Genomic DNA, 25,199 nt, shown 5'->3' with positions numbered 1-25,199 from the left:
TCCATCTGCTTCATTGGGTTTACCTAGGAAAGCGAGCCAGCTACCAGCCAGCCTTCCCACACAGCCCTCAGTCACACCCCACAGCAGAGTGGAAGGAAAGCTGCTCTCCGTGTTCCAGCAGAGCCCACAGGCTCAGGCACACCAGGCAGCTCCTGTCCCAGAGCGCGGGCATCGAAAGGGATAGCACGAGGGAGGAGAAACATACAGATGGGGAATGCGACTGCATGACTTTTCTGTGTGGTAGGGCACAAGAGAAATCCTAGTCTTCACATGATTCCAATGTTTCTGCATGTCAGACAGTATCGTAGGGGAACTCGATCGGTATCAGAAGATGGAAATGCCTCTTCCTTTGGCCAAACACACAAAAATGCACTAGGCCTGATTTTTCCACTTACTTAACATCAGTGTAACCCAACCAATTTTCACAGTAGCTCTTCATATACTTAAATAGGAAGAAAAAGTTATTTTCTGCTTGGCTTAGGGAAAAAGATACTACTTCTGGTGTAAACAAGCATAAGTAACATATTAGCAAGCAATTTTTAGGAGATTTCATTTCAGTGGACACATTCCCTTAAGTTATTTCTATGATCTAGATGAGCAGCAATCATTGTACTCATTTCTTTAAAAATTATCAAGTATCATCACATAATGAGACCTGCATTACAATGTTTCTGTCCAAAGAGCCTTCTTGTTGTGCATACCCGCTGCTTCCTTAAAGTCATGGAGCCATACCCCAGACAGACCAGACTGGAATAGATCACAGATACCTGGAAAAGTGAATGGTTCGGTTCTTCTGTGTAGTATAAAACCTCACGTACCACAGGAACAGAAGCTTAAAGGCCACACGCTACTTTCACTTTGTATGTGCATCTTCCAGTGATGTCAGCTGGATGCCAGCTTCTGATTCTCAGCCAGTAGTATAACTTTTGCCAGGAAGTATTTTCACACGCACTCCATCAGCTCTGGGCTCATACTTTTGTCCCAATGAAATTTGCTGTCTTTCCACATCATCCACACTTGTACTGTCACTTTTACAAGATAGAAGGGGAAAAAAAATAACAAAAAAAAAAAAAAACTCACATAAGTAAAATTTACTTTGTTAAATTCTGGAGGCTCTTTGAAAGGTAAAAGCATTCTTAAATCTTGGTCTCAGGAAAAACATTCTCTGCTTCCAAGAGCTGGAATGGGATGACCACACTTCTAGGCATAAGGACAGCTGATAAGTGATGGTAAGATTACCACAGTTTAAGAATCTAACACGAAGACGGCTTAAGCCAAGAAGTATCATTTCTCCACAGGGCATGAGAACGGAGCTCCTGACGTTCAGCTGGTTCCTGAAGCGCAGCTGAGGAGTGACAGCATGTTAAACTACAGCAATGTGATAGCTTGTATCATCTCTTTTATATTCTAAGAGCTAAACTATCCTTGTCCTGACCCATGGGTCAAAATATTGCAAGAAACGCAAGGCGCAGAGCATAAGAAACTATATTTTCAACTTATTAGGCTTCCCACAAAGTTTTCAGATTCTGCACATAGATTTAACCAATTTTATCATTTTGGTTACATCAGAACATCTTTATATCAAAACAACAAACTCCTTGTTATCAAACTCTTTTTTTTTTAAATTCTGGTTATACGCCACCCCCTTGAAGTAAAATAGCTCAGATTCACACATAAAGATTAAGATGAGATAATGGAAATAAAAGATAATGAAGCAACTGGTTTTGTACACAAAATAAGCATCTGTAACGAAGCAGCCAATGCAGCGACTCTGCCTTGAGTTACATTACAGACTGGCCCTTTGGATCCCAGGACTTAAAATCACCTTTGCTCTCCCTGTCACAGGTCAAGTACAGCTCAGCCAAACCAGGAGATTTGTGCCAAACAGTTTGTATTTTCAACAATTAAATATTGAATTCGCCTTTTATAAGTCACTTTGGAATCACGCTTGGACAATTAATTGAATACACAGCCACTTTATTTCAGCCCCACATACAAAAAGCTATTAAGAGTTGGCCAGATCCTGCTTTCATTTGCCCCAGTGCAAAACCACGTCATTTCCACTAGGATCAGTGGAGCTTAAGTTTCGTACCACACGTGGGAAAGCAGAACTCCTTTATTTACTGAGACAACTCAGATCACCAGTGAGTTGCTGTGCCTGCGGCACACATGGCCTGGAGGTTTCCGTTCCTCTACACACACTGCCTCCCCTGCTCACTGTCCTTCTAACTCCATTGTGGTTCCACCGCATCACTCGCAGGCCTTTACTTTAAATGGACCTCGGCCACAGACAGACCAGAGCAGGTTACTTTTTCTCCTTAATTCATTTACAAGAAGTACGCCAGCTGAGTAACAGTGAATAAAAGGCAAAAATGTTTCTATAGTGTATTTATACACAATAAAACGAACCAATCAAGCAAACAAACAGTACACAACGTGCCCTGTTATTAACTGAAACCAGAAGAAATTCGCTGTAGTACTTCCAGTGCTTATAAATGTGTGCTTATGTCCTAAGCAACCCAGAGCTTCCAGCAATTACTTAGCCCTTAAAGCTTCGAGACACGTTTTCTCCACAGTATTTACTCCCTGGGGTTCAGAGAAGGTAACAAATAACCAGTCTCCAAGTCTGTTTTTTTCCAAGCCCTCTGCACTGAGGGCAGATTTTGTTCATTCTCCCTGACTGCCTTATCATCAGGTTTAACTTCTGGACTCTCTTCATGTGCTGTCTATGTCACAGCCACTGCTACACTCCCAGGCACGGCACCATTCCCAGGGCAACAGCTGGCTGGTGAGGCACAGGCAGCCAGGATCCAGGAGACACCAGGAGCTGTGGCGCTGGGAAGCAAGCACTTCGCTGCCAGTCTGGAAGCAGCTACAACCAGAGCAAGAGCACGCACAGCAACAGTCACAGTCCCTACATGCCCACAACAGCTGGGTTAGGAGTTACTGTTCTGCTCTTCTACAGACAGAGCATTTAGAAGTTCACAACCATTGCTTTATGCTTTTATTCCTTTCTGGAATAACATAATAAAGCAATTCCCAGTTATAGAAAAATGTGACTATTAGTGACTGTGCTGACGTATGTCCAGAAGTGGAGAGCCCTCAGTACATAGCACAGAGAGTGATGGCCAAACAAGCTCTCACCCATCGCAGCAGGCAGTCTGGCCCCCGACAGACTCACTGGCCACCCCCTTCCAGCAGCATCCCGCAGGACTGTGTGTCACTCTGCAGACGCACTTTTCTGCCACCTTGCATGATCACATCAACAGCCACATAGCCCACAAGGCAAATGTCCCCAAACAATTCCCCGGGCACAAAGGGAAAAGTAATTTATTACACAAATGCAAGGCAGAGTGAATCATCCCAGCTTGACTACTGATCCATGTCAAAAAAAAAACAGTGCTAGTTTCAGGGGCCCTGTTCTGCCACCCTTCCACTGAGAAATGTAATCGAGGGGAAAAACTTGACATGTCACAGCACAGTGTTTCTGATGCTAATTTGTGTGTCTTTTTTACTAGAGCTCATAGAAGCAGAAGATTGTCACATTTTTCAAGTGGGAGATGCTAAGAACTGGGTTTTAGCTCTCTGGTAAACCTGGAAAACAAGGCAAGGGGCCAGATCCTCTGTGCGGCACCCCCAGTGACTCAACTGAAGCGTGCGTAGAAGAGTCAAGAAGTAAGAAGTGAATCAGATAACTGCATTCCAACTGAGTACAGCCAGATTTGTGAACAGAGAAAACCGGCCACTATTTTTGAAATGCAGTACTATCATCTCAGTGAAGCAGCAGTACGACTTTATGCATTCAATGTTTTGATTCTCAAACAAAGCCAGGGTAAAAGCACATCAAATTTAAAAAATAGCTCTTAGCTGCTTGGCAAGGACAACTGTCAGGTTGCTTGTCCAACTTCACTTGTACGTTCTTGTGTCAGGAATCAGCGGCTGAACACTATAACATACTATTTCCCTGTAATGTAGTCTATTCTTAGCTTCAGATCCTCTGTTCTGCTTCAAAAACCCATGTGCTGACAAGGCATATATATGGTTTACATATGTTTTATTTAGCATAAAACAAGGAACGGCACTGAATTTAGCATTCATGTTTAACATTATATACACAAACAAGCACAGGTGCAGATAACTTTGAGAAATAAGGTACACGTGTGAAAGAGAGGTTTTTTTAATACTCTCCCAAATATTTCTCATAGTTCCAATGTCCCCCTAGCTGCATCAGTACAAGTCCAAAGGGTCACATGAATGAAGCTTTCACTCCCCTTACTCATCAGGAAGAAGTCACCCAAAGCTCTACAATTAGGATAAAGCTTTTAGCTTCAACTCAAAACTCACCGGGATTGCAGCCTTTCACAAGGAGACAGCACAAGAGACCAAGGGCAGCTCCAGAGACTTCGTCAGGTGAAAAAAAAAAAGGTAAAGCATGCAAAGTTACTCAACTGTTCTGTGGACTTACAGTTCTGTCGGCTTCCTAGTACAGTGTCATAAATTAGAGTGCATATATAAAAATACAAATAAAGTTAACAATCCCGCCGTGAGTTCCATGTGAACAGTTCTCTGTAAGCAATGTCAAGTCTTTCTATGTGCAAGGCCTTGCCTATACACAGCTCCCTGCAGGATCAGGACTCTAATCTACCTACATAAATGCTGGTAAAGAGTGTTTACATAATATGTAAATAGATAAAGAAAAGTGCATTCACACCAGCTCCCGAGGAAAGAAAACAAACCATTTTTCTACTGCTAAAAGTACTGAATCACTTACCATCTGGTTAGGGAGAAAAAAAATAAAAAAACTAAATCCAATTCAGCTACGAAGAAAATCCTGACTAAAAAAAGTAATCACATGCTAGATCCCCCTAAGTTCAATTTCCAGTCATGAAGAGTTTTGTTTTCCTGAAAAAGAAAAAAAAAAAATCTTATAACAGTAAGAAGGATGTGTGGCTTGGTAAGCCCTGATCCTGCAAGCTCTAAATACTCAGCTATGGGGAATAGTGGAAGCTATTTTTTTAAGAAAAAAGCTGAGTCTCTGCATCAGTTTCTGCTGGAATGCATCCTAATCTTCCAAGAAAAATCTGTCACGTTTTTGCGATCATGCTGTGAAATGTAAAAGTAAAATCTAGATACTAAATATCTGAACTAATTTCCCTTTATCCCTTGGTAATATTTGGGGGGTTTCCTCAATCATCTGGAGATCTACCCTTGCGCAGTGCAGCACAGCGCAGATGTGGTATCTCTCTGCCCAGTGTACCGCTCAGATTGAAAAAGCACGTGTGCTCACATAAATACTCTCGGCACTAAAGCAGAACCAGCAAAGGTCACGTTTATAGCTCTGGTAAGCATCTGTCATTTACAAACTTGCGACTTCTCACTTTGTCCTCAAACACACCATTAAAATTACTTTCTTCACTTTTCAAGAAACTAAAATTTGTATAGCATTTCAACCCCCACTTCAAAACCGAGCCTAGCCATAGCACCGATTTTTCCAAATGCCTTTGTATGTTCCCTTTAAAGGCTGTTCATCCTGCAACTCTATGTCCTTGAACCAAACTGCCTTGTTCCCCCCTTACCTCATTCCACGTATGTCCAAATACCAACTCATCTCTGCATGCTGCTTCTTTGGAACATCCCCTCCAACTTCTTTCACCAAAATTTCACGCACGCTGGCATCTCTTCCTTCCTTCTCTTTTTCCTCAACATTTCCCCCTACTAATTAACTGCCGACACTTTCTAATTGATGTTCTTCTATTTTAATACTTTTGCCTTGGAAATAGTCAAATTGGTTTTGATAATCACAACTCCAAGAGACAAATAGCGCTGCGTGGGCAGCTCTAACCATCCCTCGGGTCTTGGCCTTTTTCTTCTGCTTCCAGCAGTCAACCTCCCTTGTTCAAACACTTGCATAAAACTTTCTTCCTCCTCCTGGAGGCCTCGAGTTTAGTATCGACTATTTACCCATGGGACAAAGATAATTTTACTGGATTTACCAATTAACCTAAACATTGAAACCACCTGAAAACACTGAAAGAAATATCCCTGTCCCACTAAATACCCTGCCAACTAAATTTTACCATTCAACTCTTTTACTTCTGAACACTGTCTTTCCATGAAAAAAAAACATATCTATTAGTTATTTAAAATAGAAAAATGTTCCTTGGCTATTCCTTAGAAATTAATCACTTACTCTTTCCTTCTAAAAGTTAGCACTATTGATAACACTGTATAGATCTAATCTTCCAAGAAAAATCTGCCACATTTTTGCGATCATGCTGTGAAATATATAAGTAAAATCTAAAATATCTGAACTAATTTCCCTTTATCCCTTGGTAATATTTGGGAGTCTTCCTCAATGACCTGGAGATCTCCACTGGGATAAGTTTGATCCCAAAATATTGAGATATGGAAAAGGTTCTCTCTCTTGCTGAAAAGAGAGACTGACTCTTGGGCTCCAACAGAGCAGGATCAAACCCCACCCTAGTACAAAAGTGCTCGTACACCACGCCTATCTCTGAGCAGGCAAAAGCAAACACGGCACTGAAGTCGGTGATAATGGGAGAACAGACATGCACCAAGAGAGAAATGTACGGCTTTTCCTGTAAGGGAGCTTTTCTCATCACTGCCTGACAACGTGGACTCCGCAGAGCCTTCATACGCTGAGTGGTCCTTTCCCCTGGGTCGCATCAACAAAACCTTCTCTTGCCATTTGAAAACCAGCTGCAGAGGGAAGGGCTGAAGGCCAAGGGAGTTGGTTCCAAACAGAGATGACCTTGCAAGCGTTCTCCCACTGAGCAACTAAACGGGACCCTCGGGATTCTCTGAAAAAGTTACAGAGAGAAAAAAAAAAAAAAAGTGGAGTTTGGCAATGATATAACAGAGGCCAGAGGGGCCTTGTGGGTCTGGCAGCCACTGGTGGCGACAGAATTCAAAAGAAGTGGTTTCAAAAATGGTGGAGACGGCCACATTCTGAGCCCAAGAAGCGCAGCTGCAGGACGGACCCTGGGTGCTCACTTCACCGCTAGCCAGGATCTTCCAGGGAGAAGACAAATCCTGCATGCTAATAAAGCCGAGGACTTCCATTCTATACCAACCATCCCTGGAAACAGATTTCAACTTTCCCAACAGGTAGTGTCAGCTTTTAAGTTCACAGTAACTTATACCAATAAAATGATTAATGACTTCTACACATTGTGCTGCTTTTGAATGCCCTTATGCAAAATATCAAACATCAAATTATTTCATAATATAGTATCCACACATATTCCTGTTGACCTTTTATTTTCAAAGTCATGCCAGTAATAAGAAAGAGTGATAATACAGCTTTTTGTGGACTCAGAATTACACTTGCAAATTGAGCTGTGGGTTTCTTTCATCTCAGTAATTACTAAAGTTTTGTTGGTTTTTTTTTTTTATAGTTTACCTTCCTGCCCACATCTGAGTATTCAGGATTCTGGACACTTCAACAATATTCTTGCATATATTTTTAAGCTTTAGATATACACGTCACATTTTCCCAGATTACATAATCGGATTAACTTTAGAAAACACTAAAAATACATGAAAAACTTAGAAAAGTCAAGTAATAACTCTTTCCACAACCACTAGGGGATTTCTCCCTCTCTATATTTTTTGTCACCACCGCACACAACTGGTGAAAGTACCACGTGGTTCCTTCTGCGGCTGCCGTGGCTGAGCGACACCAGCCAAGCGGCTCTAGCCAGAGATGCCTTGCTGCAAACCATGGGCTGAGAAGGGAGCGTAGTTTCTAACCACGCTGGTAAACATCTTCTTCCTCACACCCAGGATCAGTCCTCGGCAGTCAGAGAGTTCACAGGGAATGACTAACGCACAGCCCCCATCGCGCCACAGTCTAACCCTGGCCGCATCAGAGACACCATCACAGATCCGATTTGTACCAGTGGAAAGCATGAAATCAGTGGAGCTAAGCTGAGACCAGAATGAAGCTCATTATCTCTGCAAATTCATGCAGAGGGAGTTGCATGCTGCAGAGTCTTTTCTACTCTGAGTCACTCCAACTCCTGCTCTAGGCTGTTCGGTAGCAAACTGTCAATAAAATTCATTAATGATGTGCTTTATATAGAAATAGTGCCTTTCACTGAGAGGCTACAACAAATTAAGAGTACAGCCAGAGGTGAATTACGTGGTTAATGAAATACAGGGTGTGTGTCAGTAAAGAAGTGGTAAAGGTGACTGGGAGCCTTAATGTTAGACAGATCCGCTTGAAATTTGGTGTACATATAAACCTAATTCCCCTTTTGATTTCAGTACAGTTATATCTAGCAATTTTCTGTGTATCTACTGATACACAAATTCTCTGATGAATAATAGATAACCATCTTTCCTTCACATAAGCTGTTACTGGAGAGCCAGCAAATATTGCAGACATGTTGCTGGTATTCTTTTAGTCTTGTTCTCATCTGAATCATGTTTGGCCAGCATTCATATCTGTCTCCTTGACTGGTGGTAACTATTAAAAAACAAAACAAAACAACCACCTTTGCAGAATGGATGGCAGGAACGGTGTGAAAAAGTTACTTTTTGACAGACCTTCTTACTTTTTGTTCTATGTAAACACACATCTGCAGCCGCTGGCAGTGCTGTAACAGAGGATGGTTTCTGTACCGTTCAAGTTCCACACCTGGCAGCACACTCCAGCATCGTGACATGACCTTTAATTACTGCAAAAAACTGACCTTCTAAGCAAGCGGCTGTCATTTTTGTCCATTCAAGACTGTTGTTCTACCTGATGGCTACAAGTAATTCTAACTTCTCGAATCAAATTAAGAGGATCTGGGAAACAACCCATAGAAGAAAGTGAAAACGAGCAAGGGATAGTTCACAAACTTGCGTGGAATTGTAATAGGTAACAGCAACAGAGAAGCGAGAAGCTGAAAAACTGTCAATCCGACAGGAGAATCCGGTAGAAAGGTGAGCCGCCCAGCCCTAGCAGGGGTGGGCAGAAGAAAATCACTGTAACACTTCTCAACACATTTTCTTTCTATGTGTGGGGGAAAAAACAAACGCAGCAGGAGACCAAAACCGTAACCTGAACCTGACCTTGCTCACGCTAGTTGTATCATAAAACCACTGGGCTGAACTTTGGTCATTTCATCACCAACACACAGCAGCCTCAAAGGCCGGCCAAGCAACTACACCGTGGCTTTATTTTTCTTCATGTGCATTCAAGATGGTAGAGGCCAGCTAAGAATATGGCCTTCCAGAAGAAAAAACATGCTGATTTAATTGTCAGCTGGACGGACAGCTCGCTTTAGAGGTTTGGGTTTAGTTTGTTTTATTCTTTTAATATTACTGTACTGAAAAATGTGGGTGTGATATAGCATCTAACTGCAATGTTAACTGCCAAGGACATATATCCATCTGTATCTGTTAGAAATCGAAATCTATACAGTAGCTAAAAACACTGAGGATCATAACGTGAGCGATTATGCAATATACAAACCTTATCACTGACATAACGTGGCACTGGGAACGTTCACATAAAGATGTTCTTAAAATATTAATAAACATCCTTCTACACAAGGACGTGTGATTCATGGTTTACAGAGTGATAAGCACTAAAACAGCCAAGTAACTCACCGAATATCACCCAGCGAGTCAAGATCACGCTGAGATCGGAACTCAGGATCCTTGTTTTCCCTGCTGGTCTTTCTTACAACTGCATGTTACTCCCAGCGCACAATGTCCTACCAATACCAAGAATTTCCGTTTCCATAAAACAGCTTATTTTTGTGCTGCATAGAAAAACAACCGGCATGTTCCAAAGTGAGCATTCCAGCAATCACTTGCAAGGATAAAACGTAATTGCTGAGGCAGGACATGGATAACTTAAGCCAATATAGAGATATAATTTATCATCATCACCGATAATGACAACTGCCAAAAATTCTAGTCCGTGCCTCCATAACTGAATTGACTGTCCCTGCAGAAGGGGATGGAACAGAAGAGCACATTGGACATGGAGCCTTCAAAATCCCTTGGCTTCTGACAAAATGCCAGTTGCTAATCGACACAGCAGCAATGAGACTTCTGATATCCTCAGGTGTTCATGCCAACATAGAAAGGCTCCTCTCAACTCAAAACACCTGCCCCCTCATCCTAAGCATCCTGCAAGGCAGGCCTGTTCCTGCCAGGTATAAAAGCACTCACCTGATCTTCACCCCCTGCTCCCAACACTGGCACTGGAAAGGGAAATTACTTAAACATGGGTGTGTGAATATGAAACAGCTGCAGATTGCAACACGTTGTAGGTTCAGGTGGAACTCGAAAGCAGCAGCTCAAATTAGCATCCTCTACAAAGAGGAGGGGATAATGCCATGACCTAAATTTGCATTCTGTGCACCAAACTTATTTGTAGAAGGAGAGGAATAGGTCTGGGAAGAGAAATTCAAGTCACCAATCTTTGTTTACAGTATCACTGTTTCATCCTCTGCTGGGGCCATCACATGCCCACATCTATACTCCTGATTCACATACAGCATGTCTGATTCATGTATAATGTAGAGTCCTGTAAGGCCACGTATATCTTACTTAAGTTCTAATGCACATCTTAAGGCTAGAGTTTGCCTTTAATGAAAACACATGGCTTCACCTTGGTTTTAAATGAAATTGTTTAACTTGATTGAACCCTATTTGACTGAGCATTATCACTTCGCTGTTTTTCAGCATCCCAACCAGCCGGGCCCATACCTGCCCTGGAACTTTGGTCCTGAACACTTGCCTATATAAATAAACTCAAGGCGGTACAAGCCTGTATATTTTTATGACGCGAGCCTAACTTCGTTTAACGAATCCCAGTGCTAGCAGGCTAATTTCTGACTTCAAATCCACCACACCTTCTATGCATAACCTGCTACGCAGTCGTGTATTAGAAAGAAGGCAATAGGATCGTAGCTACAGATACATAAATGAAATCAAACGTTGCGCATCACGCCCTGGCAGAATAAACACTGCACATGAGCCTAAAACCACCACACGCAGAACAGAGCCAAGAGATTATCCATCCTTTCTGTCACACGTGGATTCTCTGAGGACCGGCGTCTGGATCTCCATGTGCGCGTTCGATGTTCATCTGCGGTTAATGAATTCAGACACAATCATGCTCCAAAGTGACAATAAAGAGACACACCAAGGATGGCATGTGCCGTACAGCGGGACGCTCGCTGGGACAGCGGGGAGAGAAAATAAGTTGAAATCTGGTGAATTTGGCAAAAGGGCTTGGCTGGAGCACGCAATCAGTGATTAATAACAAACCGCTCGGGCACGCGCTGGATGTCCAGGACACGAGACCCGCGCTCGGGGTGAGCCCTGCAGAGCCGCCCCGCGCCTCCTCCTCCTCCTGCTCCGGCGTGCGGGGCGGCACCCCCGTGCGGGACCCGCCGTCCCAGCGGGCAGGGGGCGTGCAGACCCCGCTCGGACCCCCGGCTCGGGACCTCCCCGTTCCAGCCGTGCGAGAGCAGACCTCGGCTCGGTCTCCCCGGCCGTACGGCTGCAGACCCCCGTGCGGGACCCCCGGTGCGGGACCTCCCGTCTCTCTGGTCGTGCAGGAGCAGACCCCGGTGCGCGACCCCCGGCTCCGGACCTCCCTGTCCCGGCCGGACGGGTGCAGACCCCGGCTCGGGACCCCTGTCCTGGCGGGCAGGGCAGCTACAGACCCCGCTCGCCTCTCCCGCCTCAGGACTCCCCCGTGCGGGACCTCCAGCTCGGGACCGCCCTGTCCCGGCCGGACGGGTGCAGACCGCAAAGTCAGGACCCCCGTGCCGGCGTGCAGGGCGCCCGCAGACCGATGTCCGGGACCCCCAGCCCTACGGATGCAGACCCCGGTTTGGGACCCCCCCCGGTGCGGGACCCCCAGCTCGGTTCCTCCCCGTCTCCCTGGCCGTGCGGGCGCAGACCCCGGCGCGGGACCCTTCGGCTGCGGCCCCACGGCCCCCCCGGAGCGCGGGGCAGACCCCGATGCGGGACGCGCTGCTCGGGACCTCCCCGCTGCCCCGGCCGTGCAGGCTGCAGACCTCGGGGCTCGGGACCCCCGTCCCGCGACCTCCCCTCCTCCCGGGCCGCGCGGCGGCGGCGGCCGCTCTGCCCACCCCGTTCCCGCGGCGGCGCGTGCGCGGCGGGCGGGGCGGCGGAAGCGCGGCGGGGCGCTGCCCCGGGACAACATGGCCTCCGCGATCCAGCGGGTGGCGCGGCAGGCGCGCATCACCTTCCGCAGCCCGGCGGGCCCGGCGTTCGCGGAGAACCTGCACCGGCTGCAGCAGCTGCTGGACGAGGTGCGCGCCGAGGACCTGCGCCTGGCGCCGCGGGGGCCGGCGGCGGCCGCGCCCGTCAGCTACATGCACATCTGCGAGACCGAGAGCTTCAGCATGGGCGTGTTCCTGCTGCGCGGCGGCGCCTGCATCCCGCTGCACGACCACCCGGGCATGAACGGGATGCTGAAGGTGCTGTACGGGACGCTGCGCATCGCCTGCATGGACGCGCTGCCGCCCGCCGCGGGGCCGCGCCGCCGCGCGCTGTTCCGCTCGCGGCAGCTGTACACGCCCGCCTCGCCGCCCTGCCTGCTCGCCCCCAACACCGACAACCTGCACCAGATCGACGCCGTGGACGGGCCCGCCGCCTTCCTCGACATCCTGGCGCCGCCCTACGACCCCCAGCGCGGCCGGGACTGCCACTACTACCGCCTGCTGGAGGCGCCGGGCGCCGAGCCGCCCGCGCTGCCCGCCGAGGTGTGGCTGGCCGAGACCCCGCAGGCCGCCGACTTCTGGTGCGGGGGAGAGCCCTACCCCGGGCCCCGCGTCTGCCTCTGAGGGACGCGGGACAGGACGCGGCCCCGGGACCGCCCCGCGGACACACGGACCCAGCCCTGGGACCGACACACGGACACCGACCCGGGACCGGGGCCGATCCACGGACACAGGGACGCACGGACGCAGGACCGCCCCACGGACATGGACTCACATGGACCCGGGACTGCCCCACGGACACAGACACACGGACACATGGACACAGAGCCAGGACTGACCCACAGACCCTGGGACTGACCTACGGATACAGACACAGACCCAGGACTGACCTACGGACACATGGAAACGGAGCCAGGACTGCCCCACAGACCCTGGGACTGCCCCATGGACACACAGACACGGACCCAGGACTGACCCGCGGGGACACAGACACAGACCCAGGACTGCCCCATGGACACACAGACACAGACTCAGGTCTGATACACGGACACACAGACACAGGCCCAGGACTGATACCTGGACACATGGACACAGAGCCAGGACTGGCCCACAGACCTTGGGACTGCCCCACAGACACGGACCCAGGACTGATAACATGGACACACAAACACAGACCCAAGACTGACACACGAACACAGAGCCAGGACTGACCCACAGACCCTGGGACTGACCCATGGACACACAGACACGGACACAGGACCGCTCCATGGACACGGGCCCATGGACATGGACACGAGAAGGGACCTCCCTACGGACACAAACCCAGCCCTGGGACTGCCCCACGGACACGGATACAGAGCCAGCCCCGTGACTGCCCCATGGACACGAACACGAGACGAGACCGCCCCACAGCCACGAACCCAGCCCCACGGACACGAGAAGAAACCGCCCCAAGGATGCAGCCCCAGTGCTGCCCTACAGACACGGATCTGGACCCAGCCCTGAGACTGTCCCACGGACACAGACCCCACCCTGGGACCGCCTCATGGACACCGACACCAACCCAGGCCTGGGATTGCCCCACAGAGACAGACACCAGCATGGACTCAGCCCTGGTCCCACCCCACAGACACACACCAAGCCCTGGGACCGCTCTGCAGACACAGACCCCAGCCCTGGGACTGCCCCAGGGACACAGATCCCGATACAGCCCCACAGACATGGACCCAGCCCCACGGCTGCACTGTGCCCGCTGTCCATGCCGGGGCAGTGGGTGCTGGCTGGGCCCCTCGGCAGCGCTGCGAGTCGCAGACTCTCCCCTTCCACAGGGCTTTAGGAGTTTGGGGGCAGTGAAGCGCCAGAGCGTGCGTGTTTCCTTTGGGCTGATGCAGAGCGACAGCACTGTTAAACTTCTTGTCTAAACGACTGGGTAAAAATAATCCAGCATCCTGTGTAAATAGTTAGGGCCGGGCTGGGGGGTGATTGGGCTCCAGCAGAGAGAGTAAGAGCAATAAGAATTGTTGTGGGGTGCCCTGACTTTCCCCGGAGCAGCTCGTGGACAAGAGGAGTGTGCTCACCCAGCCTGGGCTGCATGGGGTCTGGAGGTCTTGCTCCGTCTCTCAACAACAGCTCTACCCTGCTAGTGAAAGACCAACCCACAACAACTCCTGAGCCAGGACATGCTCCTCCATTAAATGCCATTGATTCCCAGGGCTGGAGTTAAGGGAATTCCCACTCTGGATGCTGTCAGGTTCGGTATTACATTCTAACAGTTCTTTAAAGCATTGCATGCAAGATCTCGATGAGAACTACAGCGTATGTCTATGCTTATTTCCTTCAGCTCAGAGAAGGAGACAGCCGCTAATTAACCTCGCTCAGAACCTCTCATGCAGCAGTGGCAGAGGATGGCAGAAACTGCAGGCATCATAAGAGAAAAAACAACTATCTACTGCTGTGTCATGGAAGCTATTCTAGAAACGTAATGGATTTGCAAACTCTATATATATAGCGGCATGCATACCTTAGGTACAGATAAGATTCGACCTGATATCTTCTCTTTAAAGTGTGGTCTGTGTTTTTATACAGACAAGTGAACACTTAGGGCTTTTCAAGCCTTGCGGTTTCCCTCTTTATACTATTTATAAAGACTACTTTTTCATAAGGCTTTTAAATAAACGTAGCATAGAAGAGACACCGTGAATTTCGCTTTGCTATGATGGAAGCAGTATGGAGATGCAGTTTGTCCGTGGCGGGGGATGCGATCTTTCTAACAAGAGAGAAACTTTTTCTACAGGTGAAATGCTCTGTCTGTACTGCAAGGACTGGTCTTGTGCCTGTTCATCCTAACACACGCTTTGTACCACATGCCTTGGCCCCCTTCATCACGATGTGGAGATTTGAGTGAGAAAACATGACTTACCAGCCTCCTAAGTGATGCACCGACCCGCGCCAGATATCATTCCACCACTGGCTTTAATTTTTCTTTGTATGTTTATAAAAGCAGGGTTGTTTTTCCTGTACAGTGGCTTTTACGTGTAAATTTTTAAATTATTCTGATATGGCATTGCTTTTTTTTTTTTCTTTTGGCCTGTAAAACAACGCACGTAAAACATGGTGTTACACACACACAGATAAATTCTTTTGCAAGGAAAAATTGCTGGAAGTTATCTCAAGCGATTTCCATTTATTCTTACAGCACTTTTAAGTGTTTGATATTTCTGCAGCTGGCTTACCTGTATTTCCTGGAATTCCCCTGCAGCTTAGTGTTAGTTAATGTGCAACAATTCTGTATCGAACGCAGTCATTAACTGTAACGCAATGGTTCCCTGTGTTACAGCCTGTTCCTAACTCTTTCTCTGATGAAGACCATCATCCCTTTTTAAGAAGTCCACAAAGAAGATAGGCTGGCGCACGCAAACAGCTGTACTGGAAAAACAAACTGCAACAGAGCATTTTTTATCTCATCTGCTCCATCATCCCCTTAGGTCTTTCTGCTTGGTTTTGATTTCTTTTCATCCATGTATAAAAACTTGTTGATATGTTTAATGGGACAGGACTTTAATGCGTCTTTCCATGGGGCACCGCATGGTCCCTTACACTACACAGTGCTGTTAACAATTGTGACAGAACCTTTTCCTTTTTTTTTTTTTTTTTTAATAAAGGTGTTAGCATCAAAGCATTAAAGCTCGGAAAAACAGCAAAAACAATCTGAGATGCATTAAAGGAAAGCCTCTGTGTAACTTCTTGCTTTCTCAGTAATTGAAACTTACTTCATATGTTCTGGATATCTGTAAGCAGAAGGTTTAAGTCTGTAATGCCATTCCTTCTCTCTGCAGTCTGGTTATTGTGTTTCCACAACAGCAAAATTACTGTTATTGCTGAGTTATAGAATAAATACAGGATATCTCACCACTGACCACACTCTTTTCCTTCACAATTACGGCAGTCCTGAACCAGGTCTGATACGGAGCACAAGTTTCTTTTGTGTAACAGGCCGAACGGTGCGAGCGACGCTTAACCCTGGGTTCTCAGCCCAAATCTTCCCCCTGCGCCCTGCAGACGCATCCAGGCACGTGGGGTATCACCACTTTTGAAGCTGGCTGTTACTGTAAGGCAAAGGCACGGGTTTAAGACCTCTGATACTATTACACAACGTAAGGTTTTCTTGTAGCTGTATGCGGCCTTTGGTGGTTTCCTTAACTCAGTTATTTTACAGTTTCTGGGTTGTTTATCTTGTTTTGCCTTTGACTGGGGTTTTAATCTTGTGGCGCGGCTGCAAACAGTAGTTTGGAGAGAGCCAGCGGAGCCTCGGATTGTGTGCCTGGGTAGCTGCGATCCCAATTTGCTCTGGCTGCAGCCGAGCTGTGGTTTTCCAAGGCCGTGGCAGTACTTCCAGGAGTCCAGAACGATGAGAGCACCGGATCCCTGTCCACTTCTCTGTCCTGCAGCCAGCGATGCCGACCGAGGAGGCAGCAGCTCCCGTGGGATCGCGCTCCCGTGGAACATCCATCCAGATGCAGGACCTGGTCTCTTTGCGGGCCACAGCACACGGGACAGGTGGCAAAGCTGCGAGCCACAGGAGAAGGCTTCCTTGTGCCGGCGGGGTGGCGAGTGCGGTGGCTCTGGAGCTCCATGGCTTCTCCACCCCGCACAGCCCGGTGCGTGCCCAGCTTCGCAAGCCCGCTCCACGCCCCGTTCACACCCGGGCACATCGGTTACTCACCGAGCGCTTTTCCCAAGCGAGGAGCAGCTGCCCCAGGAGCCAGCGCCGGGAGAGGGGGAGCGGGGTTTGGGATGGAGCAGGCGCTGCCCCCGGGACAGGCAGGGGGCGGCTGGGCAGGGGCTTTGCCCCACATCCCGGGCGCTGCGGGCATCGCTGCGAGCTCGCTACGGCCCCGCAGGGACGGCAGAGCCGGGCCGGGGCAGCACCTTACAGAGCAATAACAAAACCAGGTTTAAAACCTCCCAGGCGAGGCGGCCGCGCTGAGCCGCCCCCCGAGCGGATCGCAACCGCGGAACAAAACAGAGCGTGAGTCAAAAAAACCCACCCCGCTCCCCGGGTGGTGTCAGCCCGGCTCTGCCCCCGGGAAACCCCCGGTGCGGGGCGGTGCGCGGAGCCCCGCAGCCCCGGGGATGGGCGGGAGGCACCGCCGGCCGGGCCGGGGAACCTAGGGAAATAAAGGTGTCAATTTAGCATAATTAAGAGATTTATTTGTCGTCTTTTATAAACGTTGTAAGCACCGACCCTACTGTCGAAAAGTTCTATTTACAGAGCGGCCAGAAAGAAGCGCCCTTTCCTTCCAGCTCCCGTTAGTGGTTGTGCATTATTCGTGTTACCGGCTGCGGCCGACAACGGGCGTGGGTTCCAGCCAGAGTATTTACATCCCGTCCCGAGTCCCACTACAAACGGAACACTTTTAAGTCACAAAAAAAAAAAACCAAAAAACAAAAAACAAAACAAACCCCCAAACCAGTGCGTACAAAAATATAGTCTCTAAAAACAAACAAAACAAAACGAGAGACACCCCCCCCCCCCCCCAATATTAATAGGCAGAAATGTACAGCCAGACTAAAACCAGGGAGGGACAACTCTCCGGTGCGGCCGCTGTCGCGGATCGGTAAGGCACCCCCACATGCAGACAGGGGACCGGGCTCTACACCACACAAGGCACCAAGGACACCTCACCACGACGGCACTGCATGCATCCGTCCTCCCGCCGCAGCCCCTATGTACACGCAACGCCCCGCCGCCCGCCGGCTCCGCGCCGGGTTCGGGCTCCGCGCCGGGTCCCGGCTCCGTGGGCGGCTCCGCGCTGGCTCCGCGCCGGGTTCGGTCTGCGCGGGCGGCTCCGTGGGCGGCTCCGCGTTGGCTCCGCGCTGGCTCCGGGCTCCGTGGGCGGCTCCGCGCTGGCCCCGCGCTGCCCCCCGCGCCCCGCACGGTCACGGCGTCCTCGTCCGGGCGGCGCAGGGGGCCAGGGCGGCGGCGCTCCCCGCGCCGGGCTGCGCGCACCCCGCGGCGCCTTTGCGCTCCTTCTGGCGCAGGTGGATCTTGGTGTGCCGCTTCCTCTCGTCGGAGCGGGCGAACTTCCTGCCGCAGAAGTCGCAGGCGAAGGGCTTCTCGCCGGTGTGGGTGCGGATGTGGGTGGTGAGGTGGTCGCTGCGGCTGAAGTTCCGCATGCAGATGCGGCACTGGAAGGGCTTGTGGCCCGTGTGGATGCGGATGTGCCGGGTGAGCTCGTCGGAGCGGGAGAAGCGGCGGTCGCAGCCCTCGGCGGGGCAGGGGTAGGGCCGCTCGTGCACCGGCGTCTTGCTGGGCCGGTTCGGGTACTTGCGGGGCCGCAGGATGGGCCGCAGCGGCAGGTGGTGCGGGCTGTAGGCGCCGCCGGGCACCCGGGCGCCCTCTCCCCCGCTGCCGGTGCCGGTGCCGGGCGCGGCGCCCGCCGGGGGCGCCCCCATGGTGAAGTTGCGGATGGTGGAGAGCGGCGTGAGCGGCGGCGGGACGCGGAGCGAGTCGAGGGGGCAGGGGAAGGGCTTGCGGTCGGCGTGCGCTTCCCGCTGGCACTGGGGCGGCGGGAAGAAGCCGCCGTACTCGGGGATGACGGTGAAGAGCCCGCCGTCGGCCGCCTTCGGGGACGGGTAGGAGGGTGGCGGGGGGAACGGCAGCGCCGCGCCGCCCGCGGCGGGCAGGAAGGCGGAGGAGGGGTCCTGCGGGTACAGCTCCCCGCAGCCCGAGTAGGGCGGCGGCGGCGGCGAGTAGAGGTGCTCCAGGTCTGCCGGCTGGCCCTGCGCCATGGAGCAGCCGAGCGGCCCGGGCAGCGGGTTCGGGGAGGCGGCGGGGGCCGAGGGGGCGGCCGAGGAGGCGGCGGAGGAGGCGGCGGAGGCGGCGGCGGGAGCGCTGACTCCCGGCAGGATCCCCGCGCTCACGATGTTGATGATGCCCTCGGGGTAGCAGCCGGCGCCGGGGTACTGCGGGTCGATGGAGAATTTGCCCATGTAGGTGAAGGTCTGGTTGCGGGGGGCCGGCGCGCCGGGCGCGAAGCCGCCGCCGTAGGGCAGGTCCAGGGCCCGCTTGTCGCCCATGTCCGCGTTGATCATGCCGTCTGCGAGGGGGCAAGCAGCGGGTCAGCGCTCCGCGCCGGCAGCACGTGTTGCGCTCCGGCCGCGGCGGCTCCGCGCCCGCCCCGGCTTTCCCAACCCTCTCCCTCCCCTCCGCGAGGGGCTCCGGGCACCGCGGCCGGGCGAGCCCCGGGGGCCGCCACCCCTGTCCGCCCCCTCCCCTCCCCGGGGCTCCGCGCTTACCTCCTGCCACCGCGCTCATCTGGTCGAACGTCCCTGCCAGGTCAGCGTTGGGGAAGATCGCGACCGAAGTTGGCAGCGCGGCGGAGATGTCATCGGCGGGGTAAACGCCCTCGGGGAGCTGGTGCACGAACCCGCCGAGGGTCACCGGGATCTTGTCCGCCGCCTTGGCGGTCATCATGGGGGCGGCCGGGGGAGCGGCGCTCCCGGACGGCGGGGACGGCGAGGAGGGGGCAGATGGCGGAGAATGTGCGTGGGGCGGGGGGGGGGGAGGGAGGAGGGAGGGCGAGGAGGGGGCGCTGCCCCCCCCTGCCTCCCGCTACGGGCGCGGGGGGACGGCGGGCAGGCGGGGAGGCATGTGCGGGCGGGCGGGCGCCCCGTCGCGGTGCCCGCGGTGCCCCGGGAGAGCCGCGCTCCCGCCGCAGCTCGCGCTGCAGGATAACCCTGGCGGTAAGTATTTATGGGGGCCCCCTGAATGCCCGGGACGTCACTGCCCATATAAGGACTGAGGAACGGGGCCCGGCGGTCACGTGGGCCCCGGCACGCGCGCCCCCCCCCGCCCCGCCCCGCCCCGCGCCCCGCGGGGGCGGCCCCGGCCCGGCGCCCCCCGCCCCGCCCGCCCAGGGGGGGATTCCGGTGGCGGGGCGGCTTGGCCTAAAAAGGCGAGGATCCGGCCCCGCCCCGCCTGCCCTTTTTAGGGCTCGTTCCGGTACCTTTGAAACGGCTCGGAAAAGCAGAGGAGGTCCCGGGGCCGCCCCGGAGGAAACAGCCGCGTTCACGGAATTCGGCTTCTCCTTTTTGTGTGTGTGTATATATATATATATGTTTGGGGTTGGTTTGTGGGTTTTTTTTTTTTTTTTTTATGAATTACGGGTGGAAAGAGCCGCCGAGCGGAGCGAGAGAGTCGCTGCTTGTTTTGGAAGGGGCTGAGCTGCCTCTGCCGCCGCAGCGGAGCCGCCCGCCCCGCCCTCGGGTTCTTATCGCACCGGTGGGCGAAGACGGGGACGGGACGGGACGGGGGGGCGGCGGTGGGGGGACACGGAGTGTCCCCCCCCGCCGATCCGTCCCGTCCCGTCCCCGCCGCCCACCCCACTCAGAGCATCCTTTCCTCCACTGCATCCCATTTCCCCCTAATGAGGGTGTCATCCTAAAAAGTGCTTAAATTCCATCTCCTTCTAAAGGACTAAAAATAATCTCCCTTGTGCCTCCCTTCCCAGGAGAAGGCAATCTTTCATATGCTGTTCCCAAGCTCCGAGCTTGCAGCCCCTACGTCTTCTTGCATGATGAGGGTGTCAGATATAATTATTTTTTGAAAGCTGCAGCCCATGCTATGTTCGTGTCGCTAAACTTAAGAATATTTCATCTCATGGAGGTTTAGTCCTGCGTTTAGCAAAGCAACTCTTTCAGATGGGCAGTCTGACCTAGAGGGACGTGTCCCTGCCCATCGGAGGGGGTTTGGAACTAGATGATCTTTAGGGTCCCTTCCAACCCAAACTATTATACGATTCTATATGGTCTGTAGCGGTCTGCAAGAAACAAAATGTTTTTTCAGTGGTCTGTGAGAAAAAAAAACCCATTGACAACGTAGCGAGACCTGTCAATGGACAAGAGTTGCCTCAAAAGTACGCTCCTGTTCCGAAGCAACAAGCCAGAGAATACATAGGAAGGCTAAAACCTCTTCATTTTTACCTGTAGATCCCTATGTTTACAGGTTTTAGTTCATTACGGCGTGTGGCCCACAAGCATGACATGCCCTGTGGTGCTTGCACTTGCCTCTGCCTCAGGAGCCAAACGCTGTCACGAGGCATCTGTCTCCCAGGCCCCTCTTTCTCCACGCAACACCTCACACTCCAGCTGAGAAATGCTCTCTCGGTTGCTCTGGTTTTGCTTTACTGCCTTTGGTGGTGCTCCAGGTTCACTACTTGTCCGGTCACCGCAGAGCCCAGGCTAGGCAGGAGCGTGCCTGAAAAAGCAGAAGCTTTAGGGGCATTTGTCTTACTTGGTAATGAGCACTAGGCATAAACCTAGATATTTTCCTTTATGAGTGATTGGGGAAGTGTGCACAGTGATTAGTAGATATATATAATACTTATTGGTTTTTTTAATGTAGATTTTATTACCAGTCCTTTCTACCACTTCATGTACAGCCAATACAGTTTGACATATGAGATTTAGTTGAAAGAAAGCTTGTGTTCCATTTCAGTCAGATTCTAGATATTTTCGTTTTAAAAAACCCGTCTCAATTTAAAAGTTAAATTGTGACAGAGAGACAGAGAGAGAGAGACAGGTTCTGGGAAATTTGACTGAGGAGTAGGAGCAATTGTATTGTACCTTTCCATTACAGCGGAGCTATAATTGGTCTAATCACTACTATGAAAGAACAAAATATTGGAATTTGTTGTGCGGTGGGGCGAGTTACTTTACATGAATTTGAAAAACAGGTGCCTCTAAGCACAGTATCCTCCTTACTGCAAAACACTGCAGATGTATCAGATACAGGTTTTAGGGATATTCTACATCTTCCTGCGTTATTTGAAAATCCCATGTGCCCACTGATGGCACTAAATCTAAGGCACACAGGAGAAAGAAGAACCAAGGTATTACATCCCGCCCTAACCTCACCACATCTCAATTCCGCTTTTGAACTAACTTGGCAAGTTTTATGTTCTTCCACTACAGAGAAAGCGAAAGACTGACACGAATATAATTTAACCTACCTCCTGGCTAACTTTGTGTAAGGAGTACTACTATTAGTTGGCTTTGTTGGTTCATTGAAAAAGCTTCCTCAGGACAATCAAGTCACTCCTTCTCTTAATGGGACCTTTGTCTGAATGGCAGCAGGATCTGGTGCAGGGCAAGATGGAAAGTAGTTCATGCTTGGTCGTCAGGAACATGTTGACAGATGAAACTCAAATGTTTCTGGTCCCTTGTCAGATATCCTCACTGCAGTGCTTTGCATGTGCTTTGTGCCTTTGACCCCCATTTGGCTGATTTAGTGGGCTCTGAGGGTCAGACCGTACAGCTCGCACTGACGTCAGTAAGCCTTGCATGCAAAAAATCCTACCGATCCCTGTGCTTCATATAAAGCTCGTGGTTTCATATGACGGGCAGACTGCTGGTGTGAAGTGCCAAAGCCCCACTCGCACCAAGAGAGGAGCTGTGCTTCGTACACATATGATGTGTCTGGCTGGCTCTAGCATTGACTGAGGAGCGTTCGGAACTGAATGGCAGAACTTCTCTTTTATTCCCAGTTTCTTTGAAACCAGCCTCCTTTGGATTTATTGCTCTTTTAACAAGGTGCTGGCTGACGTTGCACTGGGTGTATTTTCCTGCAGTCATTCTCTGTCACAATTACCTGAGACAGGAGCTGTAGAAATAGAATTGTCCTTACCTGAGCTTGAGAGTGGCTGAGGAAGGAGAGGCAGCCCCTCGTCTGCAGAGCTTGCAACACCGTTTAACCAGCTGAACATCACACATTTGAGTCATCTCTCCGGGGGGGGAACTGTGCTTTTGTAGCAGAACTCAACCAACCCCTTGTGCTAACAGCAGCCGTGCCAGTAGGCCTGCTTGGAAAACGCATCCTGCCGCTTCCACTGGGCACCCCGCTGCTTTCGGGAACGTTAAGGGACTGGGGACTCAGCTGGAAGCAAGGATATGTTCCAGGATAGGAGGTGTGCGACGCTGTCTTCTGACAAGGGACAACTGTCCGAAGTCTGGGCTAGATTGGCCTTGAGGTTGGTGGGTTTTTTCAAAGTTTCATGTAAAATAGAGGTTCTCTCCAAAGCCACATCTCAGAGTTTCCTAAATCTGCTCCTTTTCAGTGGGGTTAAAGACATTTCTCATGTCCTCACGGGGAGAAATGCTGGTTTGCCGATACCCTGTGTTGGCCAGGGGTGTCTGCTGGATTCGCAGGCTGTGGGCAGAAGCCACTTCCATCTGTCCGGCTGCCTCGGCAAGGCCGGACACAGGCTCTCGGCCCGTCCCCAGGCAGGGAAACCTGCTGCAAACACGGACCTACAGCAAACAGCTGCTGGCGTGCAGGGGAAGGGGATGGTTCCAGAGCAGAGGACGAGGCATCCTGGGCTGCCCTTAATTACGGCACCTTGAAACCGCGCTGTGGTTTTCCGCGGAGGCTGCTTGTTGTCTTAGGATGAACGTCCGTACCTTGGAAATGAGTAAACGACTTTATGGTGAGGATTTGGCTCGGGAGAGCCTTAGCAGCATCCTGAAGGGTTATTTAAATGTCAATAAGGTTTTCTAATTCGGGCTGTAGGGATTAAACAAACCCGTTTGGAATCAGCAAGTCACTAAGTTTGTGGGGCTGTAAACGAGTCTGCGTGACGGAGAAAACTTCCAGTCGAATAAAAGCAACAACAAGCAAGTTTGCCCAAAAAATCTATTGGCGTGATTAAAGTCGCAGAACATTTCCCGGAGCTTCCAGTCGCCGGTTTCCAGCGCCCGATCCGTCCTGCTGCCTCGGCTGTGCGGCGGGCTCCAGTGCCCCCTCCTGGGGAAGCGCTCCGGGCGAGGCGAAGCGGGGTTTGCCCGCGGAGCAGCAGCCCCGCAGCCCGCAGCCTCGTAGCCCCGAGCTCGCAGCCCCGCAGCCCCGCAGCCCCGCAGCCCCGCAGCCCCGCAGCCCCGCAGCCTCGAGCCCGCAGCCCCGCAGCCCCGCAGCCCGCAGCGCCTCGAGGCAGAGATGCGGCCCCGGTGCGGGGGTGAGGAACGCGTAGCCCGGGAGGCGCCGGGAGCAGACACGCAGGGGAGTCCCTGACAAAAAGGATAAAATATCAGCTCTGTGGGACACTTGCTGGGGGAACAAAAAGCAAAACAGGTTTCTTCTTATAGCAGGGAAAATATCTTGGATACACGTATCATTTATGTGACAAGACTCTCAGAATAATGAAGACGTTGTTTCTGAATAGTGATAATCTGACTGCTCAGCTCTATTTTCCAGTTGTTTCTTCTGAAACTAGTTTTGCTTACCCTTTTATTTTCTGCTCTAATGCATCTCAATGGGTATAAACTGGAGAGGGGCAGATTTAGACTGGACATGAGGAATTTCTTCACGCTGAGGGTGGTGAGGCACTGGCACAGGCTGCCCAGGGAAGCTGTGGCTGCCCCATCCCTGGAGATGTTCAAGGCCAGGTTGGATGGAGCTGTGAGCAAACTGATCTAGCGGGATGTGTCCCTGCCCACGGCAGGGGGGTTGGAACTGGATGATCTTTAAGGTCCCTCCCAACCCAAACTATTCTATGATCTCCTGTACTTTATGTAAACACCACCTTGTCCCAGGACTGCACTGGGCCTTTGGTCCAGAGGGAGTCTAATCGAGCACATCCCTTAATGATACAAGTGGCCTTCGTCCTCAAAGGACTGAAATAAATGAAGCAAGTGTCACACTCGCAGTTCTCCTGTTGGTCGCATTACCTAGTGTTTGAGTACTAAGAAAGCTCATCAGAAGGCTTTTGGATGTATTCAGTTTATAGGAACAGCATTTTCAGAACTAAGTATGGCTTTTTTCCTCACCTGCGAAATAAGGGATCTCTTTTCAACAGACCAGGAGGGAAAGCAGAACTCTGGCACCATTTTCCAAGCGTTCTTCTGAGAAGAGACGCAGAAGGGCTCTGTGGAGTGTTTCTCAGAAACTTCCCACCCCTCCAGGGAAGCTGGAGCCATTCACAG

The 25,199-nt window shown here is 51.3% G+C and overlaps 3 protein-coding genes across 3 annotated transcripts in view; 1 reads left to right on the top strand and 2 right to left on the bottom strand.

Annotated features, from left to right (window-relative positions):
- The window catches only part of RTKN2 (rhotekin 2), a 202,326-nt gene extending 197,456 nt beyond the window's left edge, over nucleotides 1-4,870 (bottom strand). Inside the window, exon 1 of the mRNA XM_054070960.1 lies at nucleotides 4,345-4,870. The gene's annotated coding sequence lies outside the window, so the exon portion shown is untranslated. The remainder of the gene's footprint in view (nucleotides 1-4,344) is intronic.
- A 7,303-nt stretch (nucleotides 4,871-12,173) lies between these two features.
- ADO (2-aminoethanethiol dioxygenase) lies at nucleotides 12,174-16,404 on the top strand. The gene has a single exon (XM_054072029.1). It carries the CDS (start codon nucleotides 12,201-12,203, stop codon nucleotides 12,843-12,845), a length of 645 nt encoding a protein of 214 aa, XP_053928004.1. The 5' UTR covers nucleotides 12,174-12,200; the 3' UTR covers nucleotides 12,846-16,404.
- Nucleotides 16,405-18,018: 1,614 nt separating this feature from the next.
- On the bottom strand, nucleotides 18,019-19,768 carry EGR2 (early growth response 2). The gene is made up of 2 exons (XM_054072028.1): nucleotides 19,521-19,768; nucleotides 18,019-19,321 (listed from the first exon to the last, which is right to left on the bottom strand). Exons 1-2 carry the CDS (start codon nucleotides 19,696-19,698, stop codon nucleotides 18,162-18,164), a joined length of 1,338 nt encoding a protein of 445 aa, XP_053928003.1. The 5' UTR covers nucleotides 19,699-19,768; the 3' UTR covers nucleotides 18,019-18,161.
- Nucleotides 19,769-25,199: the final 5,431 nt, after the last annotated feature.

The sequence above is a fragment of the Cuculus canorus genome, chromosome 7 (genome assembly GCF_017976375.1).
Source record: "Cuculus canorus isolate bCucCan1 chromosome 7, bCucCan1.pri, whole genome shotgun sequence".
NCBI classification, from domain to species: Eukaryota; Metazoa; Chordata; class Aves; order Cuculiformes; family Cuculidae; genus Cuculus; species Cuculus canorus.
Note: the sequence above shows the minus strand (reverse complement) of the source record. Positions and strands in the feature narration are given on the sequence as shown.

What these genes read in the sequence shown, in the direction of transcription:
- ADO (XM_054072029.1), top strand. Translation starts at nt 12,201, where the DNA reads ATGGCCTCCGCGATCCAGCGGGTGGCGCGGCAGGCGCGCATCACCTTC.
- EGR2 (XM_054072028.1), bottom strand. Translation starts at nt 19,698, where the DNA reads ATGATGACCGCCAAGGCGGCGGACAAGATCCCGGTGACCCTCGGCGGG. An exon ending in GATGAGCGCGGTGGCAGGAG is followed by an intron (nt 19,322 to 19,520) that starts GTAAGCGCGGAG and finishes GCCCCCTCGCAG; the next exon opens with ACGGCATGATCAACGCGGAC.